Below are 25,256 nucleotides of genomic sequence, written 5' to 3' on the forward strand. Positions count from 1 at the left end.
TTTTCCAAAGCTTTCTTTTCTCTCTACTGCATTTCAGACCCCCCCCCCCCCCCCCCACACCCCCTGCCCAGGACTACGCGGGGGAAAAAAATTCAGACTCTTTAAAAATTTAGGATAGATGTCATGTCTCTTTCAAATGTCAGCTGCTAAAATCTCTATAAGCTGTGGATAAATATATCAAACAAAAGATAGTAAACACAGATTCAGAAGAGGTAGATTGTGCTTGACCAAAGTAACACTGTAGTAGTCTACAAATGGATTTCCGAAGACCAGTAAATGTATATATCAGTGTCTAAATGATGGAAACAAGATGTATTTATTAATAGAATTATGATGAATTACTTATTGTCACTGTGTGGTGCATAGATAAATATATTCTCTCATTTATATCAGAGTCTATGATTCAATAAACATTGATCAGATTTATCTCTGAAGATCTTAGTGATGATGGAATCATATTTTAATAAAGTATTCCCTCTAAATTTTAAACTAAGTTCAGAACAGCAAATGTTGATACCTAATGCAGGTGAGTATAACCACTGCACATAGGAATGAGCAATGGATAACTCAGCTATTTCTTGAAGTAGATGCAAGTAAATGTAAAGAAGGCTTGGACATAACATTTCCAAACTGTGCTGTACAGGAATCACTAAAGCCAACAATACCAAACTCCATATAACTAGAAAACCAGAATATGTATACTAATGGAGTGCTCTGGAGGATTCAAAGCTTAAAAGTGTTATCCAGCTCTATTGGGGGGTGGGGGTGGTGAGGAGGGGGTAGATGTATTCAAACAGAGAAGGCAGTTTACAGAACATCAAGCCTGTTCTCTAATAGGCTAACAATAGCTGATTTTAGAAGCATGCAAGAAAAAAGTAAATTTGGTATATAATGAATTACAAGTTAGATCAAGAAAGTAGTGATTCAAACTGGTATTAAGTTTAGGAATGATATTAAGTTCTTACTACAAAATATGGGCAGCATGGACTACTTAAAGACATAGAGATGGCATGAAAACTGGCTCATTGGCACAACAAGCTGTGTCATCTGTTGACCACCTATTTACACTAATCCTACATTAATCCTTTTTTTTAATTCTCCCACATTCTCACCAACTCAGCACTCAACCAACCAACTCCCAGGTTCTACCACTTACTGACACACTGGGCAACTTACAATGGCTAATTAACATAACGATCTGCACATTTTACAATGTGGGAGGAAACTGGAGCACCCAGTGGAAACTGGAACACACAAAGAAAATTCATGCAATCACAGGGAGTACGTGGTAGATTCCACACAGGCAAAACCTGAGATCAGGATTGAACCTAGGTCTTTCACACTGTGAGACAGTGGCTCTACTAGCTGCATCACTGTGCCACTATAATAGTGCAAGGAAAGATCTTGGATAATTTCAGAAATGTACAAATTTAGATGAGCAAAATTGCTTTCATGTCCATAATTATCTTGAATAAGTCACAGACTAACCTCAGCTGTCGCTATTTCAGTGAAGACATTAAGAGCCCGTTCCACATTTGCTTTTTGCTTTGTTGCCATTAGGCAGCAGCTTTCCATTATCCGTAGCTGGGTATGACCTTGAATAGTCTGAGGTTTAAGTTCCTTCAGAAGTTTCTCTGCTGTCATGACAGCCAACTGCTCTGACTCTTGCTTTTCAGTTGAGTTTCTATTGGCAACAGAAACATTTGTGAGACATCCTAAACTTATTTGCTCAATTTTAATCTCTTGTTCAAGTAGCAGTTTTTCCCACCGGAATTGTACAGCATTTGAGTTTCTGTTTCAAATACTGCTTCAATTACTTGTTTGGTTTGTATGTGCAAGCAATCAAATGTACTGAATCCTGGTAAATTATGTTGGACAACCAATAATTTGCTTCCATAAAAATTAATCCAAAAATCAATAACCACAGCAAAATTGGAGGGTTTTTTCTGAACACCTGCCTAAACTGAACCAGGAAAATATTTTGTGAAAAGATTTTAATTTTGGAACAGGAATAATTGAAATAAAGCAACAAGATGGACAGTCAGAGACTTCTTCTCAGGGCAGAAATGGCTAACACAAGGGGGCATAATTTTAAGGTGATTGGAGGAAGGTAAGGGGGATGTGATGTCACAGGTAAGATTTGTTTTACACAGAGTGGTGGGTGTGTGGAATGCACTGCCGGCAGAGGCAGATACATTAAGGACATTTAAGAGACTCTTAGATAGCCCTCCATTTTTCTATCTTTTATGTGGCTATGTGGGAGGGAAGAGTTAGAGAGATCTTAGAGCAGGATAAAATATGGCACAACATCATGGGCTGTGCTGTAATGTTCTATGTAAGTTTAATTTTAAAAAAAGTGAGAAATTATAGCAGAATTGAAACCAACGACAAAACAATATTGGATGTTCAACTTAAAAGGAGTTCTGATTACTCCCTAGCTTTTCAACCAAACATAGTAGACTAAATTTTAACAGCACTGTTCTCACCGCACGTCTCCATCCAGGTTCTCAAAGACTTCACCTCCTATAGTATCGTTATCTGGATTCATGCAAATCTCTATCATATTATAAACTGCATTTTGCCCCCAATCACTATCCTTACGAGCTTTATTGAAGTGTCGGAGTGCATCATTTGGCTCCCCAGTGTACCTAGAAAAATTAAAAATACTGTAAGTGTCCCTTATGAGAAAACATTTCATTATTAAAGTGGGAGTGGATATTGAAGATACGTTTACAAATCTTAGGGTAGAATATACTACCATTTTTTCTTTATGCAAATCAATTCTACTATAAAATTGACATTTGAACTAAATTATATCTTGGAGTACTAGCACTTGAAAATTGATTTGGAACATGTAGCTTTCATATATGTCAGTTTATAAAATCTGATCCCCATTTGATTCGGTACATAAGAGGATCTGTTACAATAATGGTAGTTCTGCTATAATGCACGTTTCCATAACACGAATTGGATATAATGTGATTGATGAATTAAGGAACCCTATTTGTATTATGCAGGCCAAATTTGTTATAACGCAATTTCAATTGGGAACTAAAAAATCACTTAAGAGTTACTTTGCAAATTGACAAGCAGGAAAAAAAAGCTGTCTTGGGGAAATAAAACTGTTTACATGTAACCTTCCAACAGTAATCAGACACCATTGTCTCTTAAGAACACAGGCTGCTAGTTTCACCACAGGAGGCCATTGGAAATCGACAAGCAATTTCTTCTATTGGTACTTGTGCAATGATACTCTATTAAACAATGTAACATACAGCCTTTAGTATTTTAAGCTTACGGTAACAAAATGAACTTGCCGCTATTAAAAACAACTTCATGTTTGAAAATCCTGCAGAAAAAATAACTTTGTTATTGCGAGTCTGAAACTCTCTAGGCCTTAACCCCCTTTTCTCCATTGACACAATTGTTTTTATAATGCGATTTTCTGTCACACGAGATTTCTTAGGAACATAACTATTGCTTTATAACACAACTACCTGCAATTAGATTTAATATTCTAGACTTTATAAATGTATAGCTTTTTTATTCACAAAAATTCTCAATGAAGACAAGGGAAATTACTTTCTTCCATATGTTAAAAGGGGTATTGAAATATGGAGGGAAAGCTGACGTTAATATTAAGACGCCACTGGAGGGTGCTGTGGCGTCAGTTCACTGAAACATCACAATATTATGTTAACCAAGATCAGGACAAACAATATCATTACTGCTAGCTCATTACTGGTGAGTATAGGTGTCATACATTTAGAGTCCCAACATCTGTCCAAAGTAGGATGCCTCAATGAATGAGCATGATTTAGGAATATAAAACAATGACAAAAAAAAATCAAGTAAATTGACACCCACAGCTGGAACGATGTCATAAAACAGAATGTTATACTTGTTAAATAAAGCTCAAAACTGCTTTCCTGTCAGCAATGGACAAACTCAACTCAAATGTGAGATTTTTCTGATCTTTCTGGTGCAATGCCACATGTATTTGATCATTGGACCTTCAGTAGTTACTTATTAAAGGCTAACTTACCAGAGGTACAATCCTTTGCAATAATTAAATCCTGGCTCAGAATTTGGTCTTGGAGTGTGTTTTTCAGCCATATCAAGGAACCTTGGAACATCTTCTAGTTTTCCAGCTCTCCTCAACAAATCAATCAAACGTGCTAATGTGACAAAGTTATCTGAACAAAAAAAACATGAATGCCAGTTGTTATAGCTTGATACTCCTTCGCCATTATCCCAATATGAAAGAGTCAGATGCAAGTGATTTTTAAATATAATCTGAGCAGAATTTACTCAGAAGGCTTGGCATCATTTGACAAGAGAGATTAAAATATAGGATGGTTGTCAATTTACATAAATGTCTAAGAATGGTGATTTCTTAAGAGTGCCAAGTTATAATGGAAGACATTAAGAACCGTATTGCTGACTAACCTGATGCATCATGGTGAATAGCATTTAACTTCAGGATCCAGATACCAAAAATTCAGTCAGGCAACAGATTTCTGCCCTGAGTAAGGTTAATTCACATTTTACATCAAAATGAGATAACATAAGCAAGCTCCATTTTTGGAAAAGGGCAAAAACACATTATTCTGATTACATTATATCATTTTTGATGTTCTGTTTGTGTGGTTCAATGTGAAATACAGCATCTTGTTTGCTAATCCAAGTTTTTTTTCCTCTAGTGAGATAAACTGAATAAGTATAATTTCATAAGAGATCCAATCCACAAGAAAGTGAGTATCATTGTTATTCCCCTAGATACTGCTACTGCTCCATGAGGTACAGGCAAGATGGTGGTGACCAGACAGTTAAGGTTTCAATGTATCAGATTAGATACAAGAGGAAGACCCAAACTTTTAACATATATCACACAGTTATTAAATAAAATGCAAAGTTCATTCCTACTGTTTGTCTTTTATACCTACTTCCTTGGTGAAGTTCTTGTTAATTGGTCAGCAAAATTGGTATTTTTCATATCAACATTCTTAGAATAGATAAATAATGACAGTTTGGCAAATACTTATAAATTTTTGGCATCATTGTAATACTGACTACAAGACATAATCAATTTAAAAACAGTTAACTGCTATATTTACCTGGTTTGCGCTCTAAAAGTTGTTGAAAGTGAAATACTGCTTGGTCAAAATCCTGCTTTCTGAACATTAAATCAGCCATCATCTATAACAAAAAAATGACTGAAATTAGACTAAATATTACAAAGAAATGTGCAAAGAACAATAGTTAAATGTTTTAAAATCACAACACATTTGACAGTACTCTCCTTGAATATAATGATGAGTTGACATTTCATGAAAATAGAAAGGCTATAAGACATCACAAGCATTATCTGTTATTTTGATGCCAGTATCCTCTATGTACTATAGTGTAGCGGTTGCTATCGCGAAATAAAACAAGACGCTAGTCGGAGGATTGTTGAACAGAAGTGGTTTATTTTCCCGCCTTGCGTGGGCCCTTTAAGGGAGACTGTTCCCGCCCAAAGCAACCGGCAATGACGTAAGTACTACGTCATCAAGACTTCCCCGCGCGCGGGTTCTCCCCGTCGCTCGGGAAAGACGAGGCCCGCCGCCATCTTGGGCCTCGTCGCTCTGACGCCGCGCGACCTGACTGCCGAGCCGGTTCGCCCGACTAAACGGTGAGTCGCCACACAACCCCCCCCCCCCCCCAGAACCGGCGATACAGTCCCCAAGGTCCGCGGGCTGTGCCAGCTGCCGCTTAGGGGGCCAGCCTCTACGTCGCGGCATTGCAACCTCAACAGGTTGTTGCAGATCCAAATGGGCCGGTTTGAGGCGGTCCGCCGTGAAAACCTGTTCCCTGCCTCCAATGTCCAAAATAAAGGTGGATCCATTATTCCGTATGACTCGGAACGGTCCCTCATATGGTCGTTGCAATGGCGCCCGAGGTGTGCCCCTGTGAACGAAAACAAACTTACAGTCCCATAGTTCCTTGGGCTGGTAGGATGGGGCTTGACCGTGCCGTGAGGTGGGAATCGGGGCCAAGTCGCCAAGCTTCTCGCGCAGTCTTTGTAGGACTGCTGGGGGTTGTTCCCCTTGGTCCCGAAGGGCAGGTATGAAATCCCCGGGGACAACTAGGGGCGCCCCGTACACAAGCTCAGCTGACGAAGTGCAGAGGTCTTCTTTGGGGGCAGTGCGTATGCCAAGCAGGACCCAAGGCAGCTCGTCAACCCAGTTAGGACCCTTCAGGCGGGCCATCAAGGCTGATTTCAGATGGCGGTGAAAACGTTCCACCAACCCGTTTGATTGAGGATGGTAGGCCGTGGTGGTGTGCAGCTGCGTCCCTAGCAGGTTCGCTAATGCAGCCCAGAGACTGGAAGTGAATTGGGTGCCTCTGTCTGAAGTGATGTGGGCCGGAACACCAAAACGTGAGACCCAAGTTGTGAGCAGCGCCCGGGTGCAGGAATCAGTTGTGATGTCAGTCAGGGGGGTTGCCTCAGGCCACCTCGTGAACCGGTCCACGATGGTAAGGAGGTACCGGGCTCCTCTTGAAACCGGCAGAGGGCCCACGAGGTCGACGTGTATGTGGTCAAACCTCCTACGGGTAGGCTCGAACTGCTGTGGTGGGGCCTTGGTGTGTCGCTGGATTTTTGACGTCTGGCAGTGCGGACAAGTCCTGGCCCACTCACTGACCTGTTTGCGCAGGCCATGCCGGACAAACTTGCTGGCGACCAGTCGGACAGTAGATCTGATGGACGGGTGCGCCAACCCATGTACCGAGTCAAAAACGCGTCTCCGCCAGGCTGCAGGGACTATAGGGCGGGGCTGACCAGTCGCAACGTCGCAAAGTAGGGTCCGCTGACCTGGACCAACCAAGAAATCTCGGAGCTGCAGACCCGAGACTGCGGTTCTGTAGCTGGGCAGTTCGTCATCGGCTTGCTGTGCGTCAGCTAGGGCCGCGTAGTCGACACCCAAGGATAGGTTGTGGATGGTTGGTCTGGAAAGTGCATCAGCAACGACATTATCCTTTCTGGAGACATGTTGGATGTCAGTTGTGAATTCAGAGATGTAGGATAAATGTCTCTGCTGACAAGCTGACCAGGGATCGGAGACTTTGGAGAAGGCAAACGACAAAGGCCTATGATCGGTGAAAGCGGTGAAAGGCCTGCCTTCCAGAAAGTATCGGAAATGCCGGACCGCCAGATACAGTGCTAGAAGTTCCCGATCAAAAGCGCTGTACTTCAGTTCGGGCAGTCTAAGGTGCTTGCTGAAAAATGCCAAGGGTTGCCAACGGCCTTCGAGTAGCTGTTCCAGTACCCCACCCACCGCGGTGTTGGACGCGTCCACCGTGAGGGCAGTCGGGACGTAAGTCCTAGGGTGTACAAGCATCGTGGCGTCTGCCAGGGCGTCTTTGGCCTTAACGAAAGCAGCCGCAGCCTCGTCGGCCCAGGTGATGTCCTTGCCCTTACCAGCCAGCAGCGAGAACAGAGGGCGCATGATACGGGCTGCTGCAGGGATGAACCGATGGTAAAAGTTGACCATCCCAAGGAATTCCTGTAGGCCTTTGACTGTGTCAGGGCGGGCAAAATGGCGGATAGCGTCCACCTTGGCGGGTAGGGGTGTTGCCCCATCACTGGTGATTTTGTGGCCGAGGAAATCGATAGAGTCAAGTCCGAATTGGTACTTGGACGGGTTGATCGTGAGGCCGAAATCGCGGAGGCGGGAATACAGCTGGCGGAGGTGGGAAAGGTGTTCCTGGCGGTTACGGCTGGCGATCAGTATGTCGTCTAAGTAAATGAACACGAAGTCCAGGTCTCGGCCTACTGCGTCCATCAGCTGCTGGGAGGTCTGCGCGGCGTTCTTAAGGCCAAACGGCATCCAAAGGAATTCGAACAGGCCGAATGGGGTGATAATCGCAGTCTTGGGGACGTCATCCGGATGGACCGGGATTTGGTGGTATCCCCGAACGAGGTCCACTTTGGAAAAGATGCGGGCCCCGTGTAAGTTCGCTGCGAAGTCCTGGATGTGAGGGATGGGATAGCGGTCTGGGGTGGTAGCGTCATTCAGCCTGCGGTAGTCGCCGCAGGGCCTCCACCCTCCGGTGGCTTTGGGGACCATGTGCAGGGGGGAGGCCCAGGGGCTGTTTGACCTGCGAACAATCCCCAGCTCCTCCATGTGACGGAACTCTTCCTTTGCCAGGCGGAGCTTGTCTGGAGGTAATCGTCGTGCTCGGGCATGAAGGGGTGGCCCTGTAGTAATGATGTGGTGTCGTACCCCGTGTTTGGGCCTAGAATTCGTAAACGAAAGTGCCAAAATTGATGGGAATTCGGCTAGGAGCTTGGCGAAATCGTCGCCAGGAAGAGAAATGGAGTCCAGGCGCGGGGCTGGTGTGCTGATTTCTCCCAGGGGATAGGTCTGGAAGGTGCTAGAGTGGACTAACCGCTTCCCTCGCAGGTCGACTAACAGGTTGTGGGCCTGAAGGAAATCAGCTCCTAGGAGTGGTCGGGCGACCGTGGCAAGGGTAAAGGTCCAGGTAAAACGGCTGCCGCCGAATTGTAATTGAAGTGTATGGGTGCCGAAAGACCGTATCGTTGTACCATTGGTGGCATTGAGTAGAGGACCGGGTGGCCTGTTACGAGTGTCGCGGCCGGTCGGGGGCAAAATACTGACCTCCGCTCCAGTATCAACGAGGAAACGCCATCCAGATTTCTTGTCCTGAACGAATAGGAGGCTCTGTCAGCAGCCAGCCGCCGTAGCCATCAGCGGCGGCTGGCCCTGGCGTTTCCCTGAAACTTGCAGGGTGGGCGGCATCGACGGGCCTCCGCACCCCACCTCTGATGGTAGAAGCACAGCTGGTCACCCGTGTCGTTGTCTGCGTTCCTGGGGTGTGGTTGCTTGGTTGCTGGGGCCGGGCGAGGCGGGCGTTGGGCTCGCGGCCTGGTGATTTGACTGATGGACGAGCCGCTCTCGCGCTTGGCCCTCCACAGGACATCTGCCCGGGCAGCCACCTCACGGGGGTTGCTGAAGTCGGCGTCAGCTAACAACAGGCGGATGTCATCGGGGAGCTGTTCGAGGAAGGCCTGTTCGAACATCAGGCATGGCTTGTGTCCCTCGGCCAATGCCAGCATCTCATTCATTAGGGCGGATAGGGATCTGTCCCCCAGGCCGTCCAGATGAAGCAGGCGGGCGGCGCGCTCACGACGGGAGAGGCCGAAGGTCCGAATCAAAAGGTCTTTGAAAGCCGGGTACTTATCTTCCTCCGGAGGCGACTGGATGAAGTCTCCAACCTGGGCAGCTGTCTCTTGGTCCAGAGAGCTAACCACATGGTAGTACTTCGTGGAGTCGGAGGTGATCTGCCGAAGGTGGAATTGTGCTTCGGCCTGGTCAAACCAGACGCTGGGCCGAAGTGACCAAAAGGTTGGCAGCTCGAGGACCACTGCGTTGGCTGCTGTGCTGTCGGCCATTGCGCGGGTCCAAAATCCGTTTGGACCGTTGGGGTCACCAATGTAGCGGTTGCTACCGCGAAATAAAACAAGACGCTAGTCGGAGGATTGTCGAACAGAAGTGGTTTATTTTCCCGCCTTGCGCGGGCCCTTTAAGGGAGACTGTTCCCGCCCAAAGCAACCGGCAATGACATAAGTTCTACGTCATCAAGACTTTCCCACGCGCGGGTTCTCCCCGTCGCTCGGGAAAGACGAGGCCCACCGCCATCTTGGGCCTCGTCGCTCCGACGCCGCGCGACCCGACTGCCAAGCCGGTCCGCCCGACTAAACGGTGAGTCGCCACAATAGCTGTAAACTCAAGTTATTGCAAGAATAATAATAAGGATATTTTGACAATAAGGGCATCAGTGCTTTTAAGATGGTTTTGACATTAGAAGTTAACTTTATTTTTCTGTACTGTGCAGGAGGAATTTCTAACTATTGTTTCAGATTGCACTGCAGATTATCCATTTTGCTGCTCCATTGCGAAGCCTCTTCGAGGTATGCCTACCCTGAAGAAGTTTTCCTCCTCTCTTCAACGGGAGTTCGGTGAGGCCCTCTCTCACTGCTCCCCCTCTATGATCTCTGCTGCTCTCCGGCTCTTCGACCATGTTCTCACCCAGACTCGCTTTAGCCCCTACCTTTTTATTCTGGCTTCTGCCCTCTTCCTTTCCAGTCCTAATGAAGAATCTTGACTTGAAACATCAACTGTTTATTTCCCTCTAAAGATGCTGCCTGATCTGCTAAGTTCCTCCAGCATTTTGTGTGTGTTACTCCAGATTCTACTTCAGATTCACATTTGTAATATGCAAGATAACTTAATAAATAACTATCAGAGACAGTCAGATTACACAAGGAGAGCGCAACGTTTAACAAACAACTGACTTTTAAGCAGGGTTAGTTCCGTGCCTGGAAAATCTTGTTTGTAAAATGATTTTTAATAAATAGCTGTGAATATTTTCTAATTTTCCTGTTATTACCTGTTATAGTATTTAGAAATAGTGCTATTTGTGTTCTGAGAGTACTCCCATTCAAACGTTGGATTGCCCATGCAACCACTCATTATGTGGTCAATAGAACATAGAACTAAGGCTTCAATGTTATTTGAGAGTCATAGAGCAATACAGCACAGATACAGGCCCTTCAGCCCAACCAGTCCATGCTGACTATGTGCCCACCCAGCTAGTCCCAAGTTCCTGTGTTTGGCCCATATCCCTCGAAGCCCCACCCCTCCATGTACCTATCCAAGTGCTTCTTAAATTATACTATTGTACCTGCCTCAATTAATTCCTCTGGCAGCTCGTTCCATTACATTCACCACCCTCTGTGTGAAAAAGTTGTGTGATTGATCTAATTAGTTAGAAATGAAATATCTCAATTTGGAAAAATTTTCATCTGCTTTCAAATTACAGATGTTTGAACTGCGTAAGCTTTCCTCATATATAGAACAATACAGCATAGAAACAAGCCCTTCAGCCCACGATGACTGTGCCAACCTTGATACCAATCCAAAATAATTCCACCTGCTAGCACATGGTCCATATCCCTCCATTCCTTGCATGTTCATGTGCCTGTCTAAATGCCTCTTAAACTTTGCTGTTGTAATTGCTTCCACCACTTCCCCTGGCAACACATTCCAGACAGCTAGCACCTTCTGTGTAAAAGAAAACTTGCCTTGTTAACCTGCTCTAAACTTTCCCCTCTCACCTTAAAGCTATACTCTCTAGTATTTGACATTTCTACCCTGTGGAAAAAAGAACATAGAGCATTACAGCACAGTACAGGCCTTTCGGCCCACGATGTTGTGCCGACCTTTATCTACTCTAAGATCAATCTAACCATTCCCTCTCACATACCCCTCCATTTTTCTATCATCCATGTGCCTATCTAAGAGTCTCTTAAATCTCCCTAATATATCTGCCTCTAACCTGGTAGTGCATTCCACGCACTCTTTGCGTAAAAAACTTACCTCTGATATCCCCCCATAATTTCCTTCAATCAACTTAAAATTATGCCCCCTCATGTTAGCCATTTGCATCCTGGGAAAAAGTCTCTGGCTGTCCACTTGATCTATGCTTCTTATCATCTTGACACCTCTATCAAGTCACCTCTCATCCTCCTTCGCTCCAATGAGAAAAGCCCTAGCTTCCTCAACCTATCCTCATAAGGCATGCTTTCCAATCCAGGCAGCATCCTGGTAAATCTCCTCTGCGCCCTTTCTAAAGCTTCCACATCCTTCCTATAATGAGGTGACCAGAACACAATATTCCAAGTGTGGTCTAACCAGGGTTTTATGGACCTGCAACATTACCTCATGGCTCTTGAACTCAATCCCCTGACTAATGAACGCCAATGCAGCACACGCCTTCTTAACAACCCTATCAACTTGCCTATCTATGCCTCTCATAATTTTGGACAACCTTATCATGTCACCCCTCAGCCTCGATCCTTCAGAGAAAACATTCCAAGTTTGTCCAACCTATTCTTATAGCTAATACTGTCTAATTCAGGCAACGTCCTGGTGAATCTCTACTGCACCCTTTCCAAAGCCTCCACATCCTTCCTGTATTACAGCGATTAGAACTGCACACAATACCCCAAATGTGGCCTTCCCAACCTTTATACCCTGACCGTTGAAGGCAAGTACACTGCACACCTTCTTTACCACCCTATCTACTTGCATTTATACTTTCAGGGAGTTATGGACTTGCACCCCAAGATCACCAGTACCCTGTACTTGCAGCAAACCAACCTTCTGTGATTCATGCACGAGCACTCCCGAGTCCCTCTGCACTACAGCATGCTGCAATCTTTCACCATTTAAATAATAATCTGATCTTCTATTTTTCCTTCCAAAGTGGATGACCTCACACTTAGCAACATTGTACTCCATCTGCCAGACCCTTGCCCACTCATTTAACCTATCTATTATCTCTTTGTAGACTCTCCGCATCCTCTGCTACATCTATTTCATGGTTTATTGCCTATGCCACTGTAATGTTATTATTTGGTGGCTTATAGACAACTCCCACCAGTTACTTTTTCCCTTTACTCTTGCTAAGGGCAGGCACAGTAGTGTAGCAGTTAGTGTAACGCTATTACAGCGCCAGAGACCCGAGTTCAATTCCGGCCACCACCTGTAAGGAGTTTGTATGTTCTCCCCATGACTGCATGGGTTTCCTCCGGGTGCTCCAGTTTTCTCCCACATTCCAAAGACATAAGTGTTAAGAAGTTGTGGGCATGCTAGGTTGGCGGCGGAAGCGTGGCGAAATTTGCAGGCTGCCCCCAGAACACCATGCAAAAGATGCATTTCACTGTGTGTTTTGATGTACATGTGACTAATAAAAATATCTTGTCTTGATTTGTGAATTCCATGAGGGAAAATTTTCATTATCCAGACTGCTGTAATGAGGGGGTTGCCTGTAGTTCATTTTTAATGTGCCAATTGTAGCACTATGTTTTTATTTCTACTTACCATGGTAGCTGCATCATTATCTTGGTCACTCTTCAATAGAATTGCACATTGATGTTGACAGGCATCAATATCATCTTGAGCAAGATACAAACGAGCAAGCTCCAGCATGACCTATATCAGAAAAATTGGAAAATCAGCATGACAAAATATTTGGAGAATGATAACACATTATTTCACAAATATACACAATTGGGAACTCATTTGGGGGCATGGGAAAATAGCATTAATATCCATTTATAGCAAAGTGCAGCCTGCTACCTTACAAGCTCAGACAATTATCAACATGGGTCTGGATTCAAGTATTCAAGGGGCTTTGAGGTACAAGAGCCCCAGCAGTGTGTCCTCTAGCTTACTGTTGGCTCATCTAAGGGAATGGCAGTGGCTCAGTGGAGTACAAATCAGTTATTTTCTCTCAGGATGATCACAATCAAGTTTTCACCACTGTCACTTCATGAGAGTGCTCTTGTAGTTGCCTGTCGGCCAGATGTTGCTCAAGTCAAAACATTGCAGTCCCAAGCTGAACCCTTGGAGTCTCTTAATGACCACCTTCAACCTTCTCAACTCCAAGGAGCAACCATGCACCAACTTGGATTTAGCCACTGGAAGACTACTACACTGAAGGAGCATGGCAAAGGCACCAAAAGTACATACACAGATGAATGATTTTATGGTGTAGTTGTGAAAGATTGTATAAAAATATTAGGCATGTTGATTTGCATGGTTCTGTCTTTCACATACAGAACATTGTATAACAAGAGGTGGCAACATGGGCACTGTTTTTATTTATTATTACTCATGAGTCGGTGAGTGCTATTGGGTGGTCAGTATTAGTGTGCAGCTCCAACAATAATGAATGACCGAGATATGTGAAAGGATAAATGAAACAGAGTGCTTCACGTGTGTACACACTACTGGCCTAGAAATACAATCATTAGTTCTATTCCATTACATTTATGCTACATGATTTAATTTCTACATGATGTAACTTCTAGGTCCCCAGTTTTATGATTACTAATTTCTTCACTTTGGAACTTTCCATCGAGATTTTAATTTGAAATTTCACAGGAACAATGGAGTTCAGCAAATTAATATTTTTTTGTTTGATACCATCTGTAGACAGGATCTCTCCAAACTCTGATACATTCAGGAGTTATTTGTAGCCTGGAATGTCTGTCTGCTTTCCTAATTTCTGGGAACCATATAATGCTCTTTTTTGCAATGTACTATCTAAGTAACAATAGAATATTTTGAGAGGTAGTAAGGAGGGTTAATGAAGGCAATGCATTTGATGTCGTCTTCGTGGATTTTAAAAAGACTTTTGACAAGGCTCTACATAGCATGGGGGTAAGAATCAGGTTTATTATCACTGACGTACGGCATGAGATTTGTTGTTTTGCGGCAGCAGTACAGTGCAAGACATAAGAATTACTATAAGTTACCAATGAATAAATAAGTACGAAGGAGGAAATAATGAGGTAGAGTTCATGGACCGTTCAGAAATCTGATGATGGAATGGAAGAAGCTGTTCCTAAAAAGTTGAGTGTGGGACTTCAGGCTCCCATACCTCCTCCCTGATGATAGTAACGTGGAAAGGGCATGTCCCAGATGGTGAGGCTCCTTAATGATGGATGCTGCCTTCTTGAGGCACCACCTCTTGAAGATGTCCTTGATGGTGTGGAGGGTTGTGCCCCTGATGGAGCTGGCTGAGTCTACAACACTCTACAGCCTCTTTCAATCCTGCATACTGGAGCCTCCATACCAGGCGGTGATGCAACCAGTCAGAATGCTCTCTGCCGTACATCTGTAGAAATTTGCAAGTCTTTGGTGACATACCAAACCTCCTCAAACTCCTAATGAAGTAGAACAGCTGGCACGCCTTCTTCGTGATCGCGTCAATGGGTTGGGCCCAGGATAGATCCTCTGAGATGTTGATGCCCAGGAACTTGAAGCTGCTCATCCTTTCCACCGCTGACCCCTCAATGAGGACTGGTGTGTGTTCTCCCGACTTTTCCCTCCCGAAGTCCACAATTCCTTGGTCTTGCTGACATTGATAACGAAGTTTCAGGTGGTACAAGACTAGCTGAATGTTTGACAGTGAGGCAAGATTTATACTGCAGGAAGATACGAATTATCTGGTCTGTAGTACAAGAAAGTGCCAAATAAAACTTAATCCAGAGAAGTGTAATGCAATACATTTGGGGAGGTTCAAAAAGGCAAGGGAAAAGTCATTAAATGGCAGGATATTGTGGGGGAATAGAGGGATATTGAAGTGCACATCCACATCCAGATTCATAAGCTTGTTAATATATTGTTTGCATTTCTTTATTGGTTGAGGCTTAGGCTGGAACTGTAAACAATCCTAGTCTGACCATAGCTTGTGCATGTGTTTCTGTTCACCAGATTAAAGAATGCAATTATCACAAAGAGAATGCAGAACATATTGACTCATTCAAAAAGCTATAGCTATGAGGAAAGGAGGAAAGGTTGGATAAGCCAGCACTGTTTTGTTTTGAACAAGATATGCTGAGAGGAGACATAATTGAAGCTTATAGATTTGTGATGCCTTGATAAAATAAATTTTACTGAGGAGATGGTTAAAAACCAGGAGGGCATGGTTTTAACATAATTGGTAGAAGGATCTGAGGAATGATGAAGAAAATATTTTCACCTGGAGTTTGATATGGGTCTGGAACTCATTGCTCAAAAGGGTGGTCAAGGCGAAAGCCCTCATCATATTTTAAAGATACTTGGATGTGTACTCAAAAAGTCAACAGGTCTATGGGTTTGTGCTGGAAGATGGGATTAGGCTGTTAGCTTTATTTTTTTAAACTGACATAAACACAATGGCCTGAATGGCCTCCTTCAGTATTGTAAATTTTCCATAAATTTAATGGTATCACAAAGATCAATCTTTTGCCTCAGACTACAGACATATTTATGGGTGCTGTTTTCCAGAACCAAACACAAAAATGAAGCACACATTGCCTTAATTTTTCCTTATAAATTGGCAAAATCACTTTAATCCAGAATTTGAACTCCACGTTTATTAATGTTTCATGGTTTTCCAATCATTCTATATTATTGAATGCAGATTCAATAATGTGCAGAAAAAGCAGCTGAAAGATTTACATTGCCATGTTTTTCAAAACTCCATTGAAACTGAAGGGAAAAAATATACGAGTAAACCATCCAGTAGTCCTGTAAACAGTAAAGATAAGAAATCAGAATCCCTACCAGACAGTAAACTAAACAGGAAGGTAGCATTGTCAGTAAATTATTAAACTGCCAATTGAGAGGCATGGACAGTTGTTTGTTCAGGAAACACAATCTCAAATTCTATTATAGCAACTGGGGAATTTAAATGCAGTTCATGAAATAAATTATGGAAGTAAAAAGTAATGACCGTGAAACTGCCAATTTGTTGTAAAAGCCTTTCTTCTTCATAATTTGCTTTTCAGCAGAGGAAGCCTGTTACGCTTTTTCAGTCATGCCTGTATGTGAATACAGACCACAACAACATGACTGAATTTAACTGCTTTCTGAAATGACGTAGCAAGCCTCTCAGTTCAAAGTCAATTAGAGGTAAGAAATAAATGCCTGTCAGATAGGTCCAAAAACTGTGAATGAATAAAAAAAAGTCCTGGGATACATGCAATGCTTTCTTGTGTGCCTATTTTTGAATTCTTTCTGATTCTTCTCTCTTTTTCTCACTATTTTTTTCAGAAGGCAGTAATACAAAGTTCCATATTTTCCTATACTGCCAACGATCTTTTAATTCATCCAATTTCCGGACAGGATATACCCCAGGTTACTACGGGAGGCAAGGGAAGAGATTGCTGAGGCGTTGATGATGATATTTGCATCCTCCCTGGTCACAGGAGTGGTGCCAGAGGATTGGAGGAAAGCTAATAGGGATAATCTGGGAATTATAGACCAGTGAGTCTTACATCAGTAATGGGCAAGCTATTGGAGAGGATTCTTAGGGACAGGATTTACGAGCATTTGGAAAAGCATAGTCTTATTAGGGATAGTCAGCATTGCTTTGTGAGGGGCAGGTCATGCCTCATGACTCTGAGTTTTTCGAGGAGGTGACAAAACAAATTGATGAAGGTAGAGCAGTGGATGTGGTCTATATGGACTTCAGTAAAGCGTTTGACAAGGTTCCCCATGGTAGGCTCATCCAGAAAGTCATGAGGCATGGGATCCATGGAGACTTGGCTGCGTGGATTCAGAATTGGCTTGCCCACAGAAGGCAGAGGGTGGTAGTAGATAGAGCATATTCTGCCTGGAGGTCGGTGTCTAGTGGTGTTCCACAAGGATCTGTTCTGGGACACCTACTCTTTGTGATCTTTATAAATGACTTGGATGAGGAAGTGGAGAGATGGGTAAGTAAGTTTGCAGATGACACGAAGGTTGGAGGGGTTGGGGATAGTGTAGAAGGTTGTCATAGGTTGCAACAGGATATAGACAGGATGCAGAGTTGGGTGGAGAAGTGGCAGATGGAGTTCAATCTGGAAAAGTGTGAAGTGATACACTTTGGAAGAACGAACTTGAAGGCGGAGTATAAGGTTAATGGCAGGATTCTGAGCAGCGTGCAGGAACAGAGGGATCTTGGGGTCCAAGTCCTTAGATCCCTCAAAGTTGCCACACAAGTTGATAGGGTGGTTGAAAAGGCGTATGGTGTGCTGGAATTCATTAGTCTGGGGACTGAGTTCAAGAGCCTTGAGGTAATGTTGCAGCTCTATAAAACTCTGGTTAGATCACACTTGGAGTATTGTGTTCAGTTCTGGTCACCTCATTAGAGGAAGGATGTGGAAGCTTTAGAGAGGGCGCAGAGGAAATTTACCAGGATGCTGCCTGGATTGGAGAACGTCTTATGTGGAAAGGCTGAGCAAGCTGGGGCTTTTCTCTTTGAGGTGACGCAAGATGAGAGGCACCTTGATAGGTTATGAGGGGCATAGATAGAGTGGACAGCCACCACCTTTTCCCCAGGATGGTAATAGCCAATACCAGAGGACAGCTGTTTAAGATCAGAGAAAGAAGGGTCAGGGGCGACATCAGAGGTAGGTTTTTTTTACACAGAGAGTGGTGGGTGCCTGGAATGCACTGCCGGGGGTGGTTGTGGAGGCTGATACAATAGGGACATTTAAAAGTCTCTTAGATAGGTACATGGAAGTAAGAAAAATAGAGGGTTATGGGCTGTGCAGGGGGGAAGCATTAGATTGATTATGGAGGAGGTGTTCATATAGTTCAGCACAACATCGTGAGCCAAAGGGCCCGTACTGTGCTGTAATGTTCTATGTTCTAAGTGGCACTCTTCAAGCAAATAAGCATCATTACACTATTCTTCAAATAAACCAAGATTTAGTAACATTTAAGCCAATCCTATCAACACTCAATTATAAAGACTTGCGTGCTCTCCAGTAACTATCACTAAATAGCGATTAGCAGCAGGAACTCTCAATGACTTTAATTCTATTAATGTTACAAAAGCAACTGCTAAGACTCCACTGAAGATTAGCACAAACACAAGCACAGAAGGACAGGGTGAAGACCTGGTGCATAAAAACAATATAGAAATAGAAAACATCAGTGAAGCAACACCTCTTAGATTTACCATCTTCATTCAGTACTAAAACAAAAGCCATTTCAGGCTTGACACTTATTATTCCTTTTGAAACCTCCAATGCTACTTCAGGAATCTCAAATCTTGACAGGTTCCATTAAGGAAAGATTTTTGACCATTTGCCACATACATCGTGAATCTGTGCCCTTTAGTTATTGGCTCTTCCAGCATTACTATAACCTAAAGATTTTAACTCCTCAATTATATCTTGCCCAATGATTTTCTATTCTATCATTTCTCCCGTTAACCTAACTATAATCCTTTTTCTAATAAATCTCTTCTGAATCCTCTGCAAAGCATTCAATTCTTTTTTTAGCTACGGTGCCCAGAATCAGAAATGGCATTTTATATTTTTATATAATTTATATTAAGTTTTAAAGTATTTTATAATATTTCATAAAGTCCAGAGTTATATACTCCAGGGCTGAATTTTAATTTTCCAGTGTGATGGCCATTCCAGTTGCCAGCATTGGATGGAATGTAAATAATTGCCAGATCAGACGAAGAAGACATTCATCACATGCTATGTGCTTCTGATTGCAAGGTCCCATAAATATCTCCAATAGAGTCCTGGAATGACCATGGGACAAAGAAGTATGATGGTGATTTTCACACTTGGTATAGCATGGTAAACCAGATCTTATTCTGAAAGACTGCAAAACTCTGCCACCAACTAATGCGATATCCTGATCCTCCTAAGACTGTGGTCAATGGACATGTCAAATAATCCTTCTCTCAGACAATACCTTCTGTTTGTTAAGACTTATCTCTTGCATGTTACATCTTTCCATTGATTAGCAAACTGAGCCTACCCATCCCATTCAGAAATATATGTCCAAGTTGCAGCAGAATCAGTTGACTCTGGATCAGCCTCGAGCCTTCTTTGTACTTAAGTACAAAGTGTGAAATATATCTTGAGAGAGAATAATCCTTGACTAAGGAGGATTGCCTATGTATTAATGAACATTATAGCTCAAACTTCCTGTAACTTTTATTCATAATTATCCATTACTGAATCTGCCTTTTCTAAAGGGATTGCTCACCACAAACCCTGTAGACTGGAGGCAGCATTCAAATGCCCTATTCCTTTCAGGAGAGTAATCCCCAACCTATTCCCCAAATGATCACATAATTTACATAAATACTATTTAGTATGTACAGTCTCACTTCATTCCTGTTATCAATATACCTAATCTCATGCCTTCCTATATTAAATCCCATTTGTCATGTGTCTGCCCATTCCACAAGTCTGGCTATATCCTTTTGAAGTGTATTATCAGCTGACTCAGTGTTCATTATACTTAAAGAAAACGGTGCACAGCAAATTTAAAAATTGTACCTGCAAGTCGTATCAACTATCAAAAACTATAAAAATGCAGTAACCACACTTCCAGCAACTCTGCTGTACACTTCCATTCAGTCTTTTAACTTTTTATCTGAGCTGCTAACCCACAGGATAACATGTCTAATACATAAACTTAGAAACAAGTTGTTGCTTGCAATGGCATGTCAAACAGTTCATGGAACAATACGCTACAGAATCAGACTTTAGGTCACCCCATCCATGCCAACCATCAAGTACCCTTCCATTTCAAGTATTGGATCTGTGGCCATATTTGCATTGATGATTCAACTGCTCGTCTAGATATTCTTAAATGTTGTGAGAGTTTCTGCCTCTCAGGCAGTGCATTCCAAACTCCATCCACCCTCTGGGTGAAAAAATATCTTCCTTATATTCCCTCTAAACCTCTTACTCCTCATATTAAACACATCCCCTCTGGTTATGGTAAACTTTTCCAAATAGCAGAAGTATCCAATGTCTACCCTTTCTATGCACCTCAAATGAATCTTCAGCCTTCTCTGCTCCAAGAAAAACAAACCTTGTCTATCCAGCCTCTCCAGATAACCAAGACACTCCATCCCAGGCAACATTCTGGCAAATTTCCTCTGCACTCTGAGCAGAGCAATCATGTCCTTTCTATACTGAGGTGACCAAAACGGCAAACAACATTCCAGACGTGACCTTACCAAAGTTATGCAGAGCTGTACCTTTACTCCCTGCTGTTATATTCTAAGACCCGGCTAATGAAGGCCAACATCCCATGTGCCTTCTTTACCATCTTATCTACCTAAGCTCCACCTTCATGGATTTGCACAGCAAGGTTGCCCTGTTCCTTAAAACTCCCGAGGGCCCTACCATTCATTGTGTATGCCCCATCCTAATCTGACCTCTCCAGAACATTAATCAGTTGTTGAATGTTGAGTCAATGAATATTTTGTTCTTGGGTCTTCCACTAGGAAATTCCATAATGTAAGAGGACCAAGTGTGTGCATTGTGTGCAATGGAATTAGATAATTGGGCTAACATGAGCTATGGTTTTTCCTTTGTAAACTACCAATGCAGACCAAGCAAAGAAAGTCAAGTAAGTCCAGGGCTTGTGGATGGGTAGAAAGGCTCAGGCATGAAATGTAGGGACAGAATTTGGGCCAGTCAGTGGCGGATATCAGAGTTGGCTGTAGGGGATTAGCAGGGTTAGGGTGTTAATCAGAGACTGTTACACAATGGAGTATTAGGTGTTGGGGATGTTCCAAACAGGGCTGTAGGGAGGGGGCTTGTGTTTCACAAGGTGAAGGTCACTAGTCTGGTGAGGAGTATGGGATCACTATTGTTGGGGATGGGTTGGAAAGAGGCCTCAGAGAACTAAGTTTGCAGAGGATATCTATCCGAGCCAGTTCCCAGGCCTGGGCTCTGTTCGGGGAGGTCATCTGTAAATCATGCTGACACAGTCTTTATGGGTGATATGAAAATTTGCCTCTAAGTGAGAAGCTGCAGACAGACAGGGCCAGGCATGCACCACTGAACTTTATAGAAATGGTATCCAGGCATGCATGGGACATTGTCGAAAGTCTATACACATCTGATGTCTATGATATGTGTGTCAGTAGCATGAACAAGCTGGAACAAAAATCATAGATGTCGCAATCTGCATAATAACTCTGGAATTTACCATAATGTTTTATTTTCATAAAATTTAGATTTGTAGTGCAAAAAAACATGGCATTATGCAATTCAATTTCAAGAAAATGGAGTTTTAAAAAATAACTTCATTCACCCTTTTTGCTACTTCATTATAATGAAGTAGTCAAGTTAAATTTATCCTGAATAAATCCATCCACGCTCTCCTTATTCGTAGAAAGAGATATAGAATTAACGTTTAGGTCAAAAACCCTTCATTAGAACTGGGAAAGTGAGAAAAGAAGTTAGTTTTAAGTAGCAGAAAGGGTGGGGAGGATGGATAGGACAAAGGTGAGGTCACCTTTTCCAAGATGACTATAATGTTTACAGAACCATCTGGTTAATAGATTAACAAAGGCAGTTACAGACAGTGAAAACAAATGAAGGGCCATGTAAAGCTGTAAATGCAGGTCAAAGTTGATCTTGAGACCAGAAGGAAAATTGCTGGAAATGTCCCAGCACATCAGGCAGGGTCTGTGGAAAGCAAAAAAGCAAGTCAAAATTACAGATGGATAAACCTTACAGCAGAACCAGCCACTTCTGATCCAAGCAGAATAAATGAGTCATGGTCAAGGGCTTTGTCAACTGTGTTGGAGGGGAAGCCAAAGTTAAGGGAACATTTCAGAGGCACCTGTATTCATAATCTCATAATCAGAGCAGAACACTTCTGTTCAGTCTGGAAGAGCAACCCCAAGCTTCCAGTTGCTTGTCATTTTAATTCTCCATCCCACTGATCTATCTGTATATCTGTGGCCTCTTGTGCTGTTACTACAAGGCCCAATGCAAGCTTGAGGGACAGCACCTCATTTTCCATCTGGGCACGTTGCAACTTTCATGTCTCGATGTCGAATTATAAGCAATCTGCACTCACTAATCTACTAACCAGACAGCTCCTTGAACCTTGGAATCACCTCAGGAGCCTTGGCTCCACCCTATCAGTTATATTGACTTTATCCTATATATTCATATCACCACCCTGACCCCCTACCCGCTCTGCAACTTAAAAACAACTTGTTTTCTCATTTCCCTTGCTCTAATGAGGGGTCTTGGACCTGAAACATCAACTGTTTCTCTTTCCTAAGTGTTTCCTCTCCTGCCTGACCTGCTGTGTGTTTCCAGCATTTCATGTTTTTATTTCAGATTTCCAGTATCTGTAGTTTTCAATTTTCTCATTGGTCCTTGTTTTTCCAAATAGCTGTAATTTTTTTCCAAGGTTATTCTATCTAAAAATCTTTTTTAACCTCACGTTTAAACTAACAGGCCTGTAATACAAAGTTTATCTTTTTCTTTTTTCAACACATGTAACATTTGTAATCCTTAGTACTTTATCAACAACACTGCATCCCAGCAGGATTGGAAAATAGTGACTAATACGCTGCAATTTCCAACCATACTTTCATTGCCAGCTTTTTTATACCTCTCCTATATTTCGGTTCATCTCAGCCAGGATTCTGACAAATTCAATTTACCATAGCTTGGAAAAATCCTTTCTTGGTAAACACTGGTGCAAAGTAAAATGCATTACAACTCTGGCTTTAGAGTTTGTCTTTTTTTTATGCTGTTCCTCTGAACTAAACAAAAGGTGGATTGTTTTCACAGACACAGTTCACCTAATATATTCAAAACTACTTTATAGAACCATTATAGTAATATCAGTAGAATATTGAGAAAGCTTGAGTAAAGCTTATTAAATATATCTGAAAGCAATATTCAGTAACACAATCATCATATTCCAGGATATCTATGTAAACATGCACATTCTTCCCTCATGAAATGAAAACCTGGTTCACAATTTTTTTTAAATCACCATATTCAATAACCTAGAAGCTGCAGTACTAACCTTGTGATCATTATCATTATAGACTAGGGCCTCTTTGTAGAACTTAATTGCTTTTTCATATTCTCGCTGCTCTGTAGCATGTTTTGCTACCTCAGCACAAATCTCCGCTGCAAGTTGCTTTTGGGCAGGAACTGCATCAGTCTGTTCTAAATGAACTCGTTTTAATACTTGAGCCTGGACCTCTCGTGCCTATTCAGAAAATGGATGGAACAAAAAAAAAGACAAGTGGTAATGTCAGATTTTGAAATTGCATAAAATAATATTAATAGGCTATGTAATAATTATGTTGATCAATAATAACATGCATGGTCAGAAAAATTTTGGAATCTTTAGAGATCATTTACTAAAAATCTATAGGACAGAAAATAATTAAAAGCAGCAAAAGCATTTTTCATAAAAGACCGTTTCATTTGGACTTGAATAAATTCTTTTAGAAGGTTATAGATATGATAAGCATGAGAAATACAGCAGATATAGTGTCCATTCATACAGTCTTTGGAAGATATCTTTGATTAAGACAAATGGAAAAAATTAAAGTCTTTGGGAAAGAAAGAAATGCTAACTGGAAGTATAATTACTAGGTTTTCTAACTTGAAAAGAGTGAAACACTGACTAGATTTCAACAATCTGATCAGGTCGTAAAGTCAAAAATCAAATCAAATCAAAGAAATAAAATATGAAATGTATGAGAAGAAAAACAGGTAGAAGATATTAAAACCATGAAGGTCAACAGAGCAGTGAATGCAGAAAATCTTTGCTATCATAAGTGCCATTCAAGGTACAGGATTAATGCCTTAGGTCTTCTGCAAATTAATATGTGATATTATTGATAAGAATGGTATCAAACATGGTAAATTTAAAGAATTTAAAGGCATAACATACAGTAAATGGATATACTTGATAAAGCAAAGGTCAAAAGGAACGTTGTCTAAATACCACAGGAAGCAAAATTAAAATTTGTCTGAGGATGTCCTATAAAAGATGTAAACAGGAATATCTTAGTGGCCTTGTATTATTCTTACTTTTATGTTATTTTCCAGTCAAATAGTTAAGCAAACTTAATTTAGTAATGATGTTCAAAATTCAGAAGAGTTTTATTACAAATAAGTAGAAATTATTGCTACCAATAAGAAATTCGGTATTTAGAAGAGGCAGTTTAAAGATAATTTGCAGAAGAACCAGACAGAAGATCAGAGATTATTTTTATGCATCAAGTTATTTTGATTTGGCACTGCTTTAAAGATCAGTCAGAACAAGTTGAATATACATAATGGATATAAATTTGAAAAAGAAACATAAAAATTAAGGCAAAAACTGGCACAAAATGTCAAATGACCTTCTGTATCATATGACTCCATATATATGGCAATTACAATATAAAATTGTCATTGAGTTTTGAATAGAAACAATTTTTCTAAATATTTTAATTAGGAAAGCTTTATGCACCTTAATGATGCATTCCAATCTGAGTAAAATAAAACTAAAATAGTAAAAGGCAAGAAGTTAGAGAACTTATTTCACTGTATGTCAGTAACTTTTACAGACATAATTTGAAGACGTAACTTTTCAAAGCTAAAAATATCTTTCTATATTCAAGTAGTTAAATAAATAATAAAAGCCTATTCACCCTCTGCAATGCAAGGATAGCATCATCAGTCTTCTTCTTCCTGCTATATATTTTTGCTAGAAGCATTAAATAGCGTGCATCTTCCATCAATGTTTGAAGATCGCTTACTGAAAAAGATTGGGAAAGAAAATGGAATCATAATAGTACAGGAGGAGGCCATTTGGCCCACTGAATCCATGATGGAACACTGTAATCTA

The 25,256-nt window shown here is 41.9% G+C and overlaps 1 protein-coding gene across 3 annotated transcripts in view; it reads right to left on the bottom strand.

Moving 5' to 3' along the window:
• Window positions 1–25,256, bottom strand: part of ttc21b (tetratricopeptide repeat domain 21B) — an 85,758-nt gene that overhangs the window by 19,896 nt on the left and 40,606 nt on the right. For all 3 annotated transcript variants that reach the window (XM_052027546.1, XM_052027564.1, XM_052027554.1), the window contains exons 19-25: window positions 25,060–25,166; window positions 23,433–23,621; window positions 12,951–13,061; window positions 5,118–5,199; window positions 4,046–4,196; window positions 2,487–2,648; window positions 1,489–1,684 (exon numbers count right to left, since the gene is read on the bottom strand). In XM_052027546.1, coding sequence (XP_051883506.1) covers window positions 1,489–1,684; window positions 2,487–2,648; window positions 4,046–4,196; window positions 5,118–5,199; window positions 12,951–13,061; window positions 23,433–23,621; window positions 25,060–25,166 — 998 coding nt within the window. The remainder of the gene's footprint in view (window positions 1–1,488; window positions 1,685–2,486; window positions 2,649–4,045; window positions 4,197–5,117; window positions 5,200–12,950; window positions 13,062–23,432; window positions 23,622–25,059; window positions 25,167–25,256) is intronic.

Source organism: Pristis pectinata, chromosome 1 (genome assembly GCF_009764475.1).
Source record: "Pristis pectinata isolate sPriPec2 chromosome 1, sPriPec2.1.pri, whole genome shotgun sequence".
In the NCBI taxonomy this organism is placed as follows: domain Eukaryota; kingdom Metazoa; phylum Chordata; class Chondrichthyes; order Rhinopristiformes; family Pristidae; genus Pristis; species Pristis pectinata.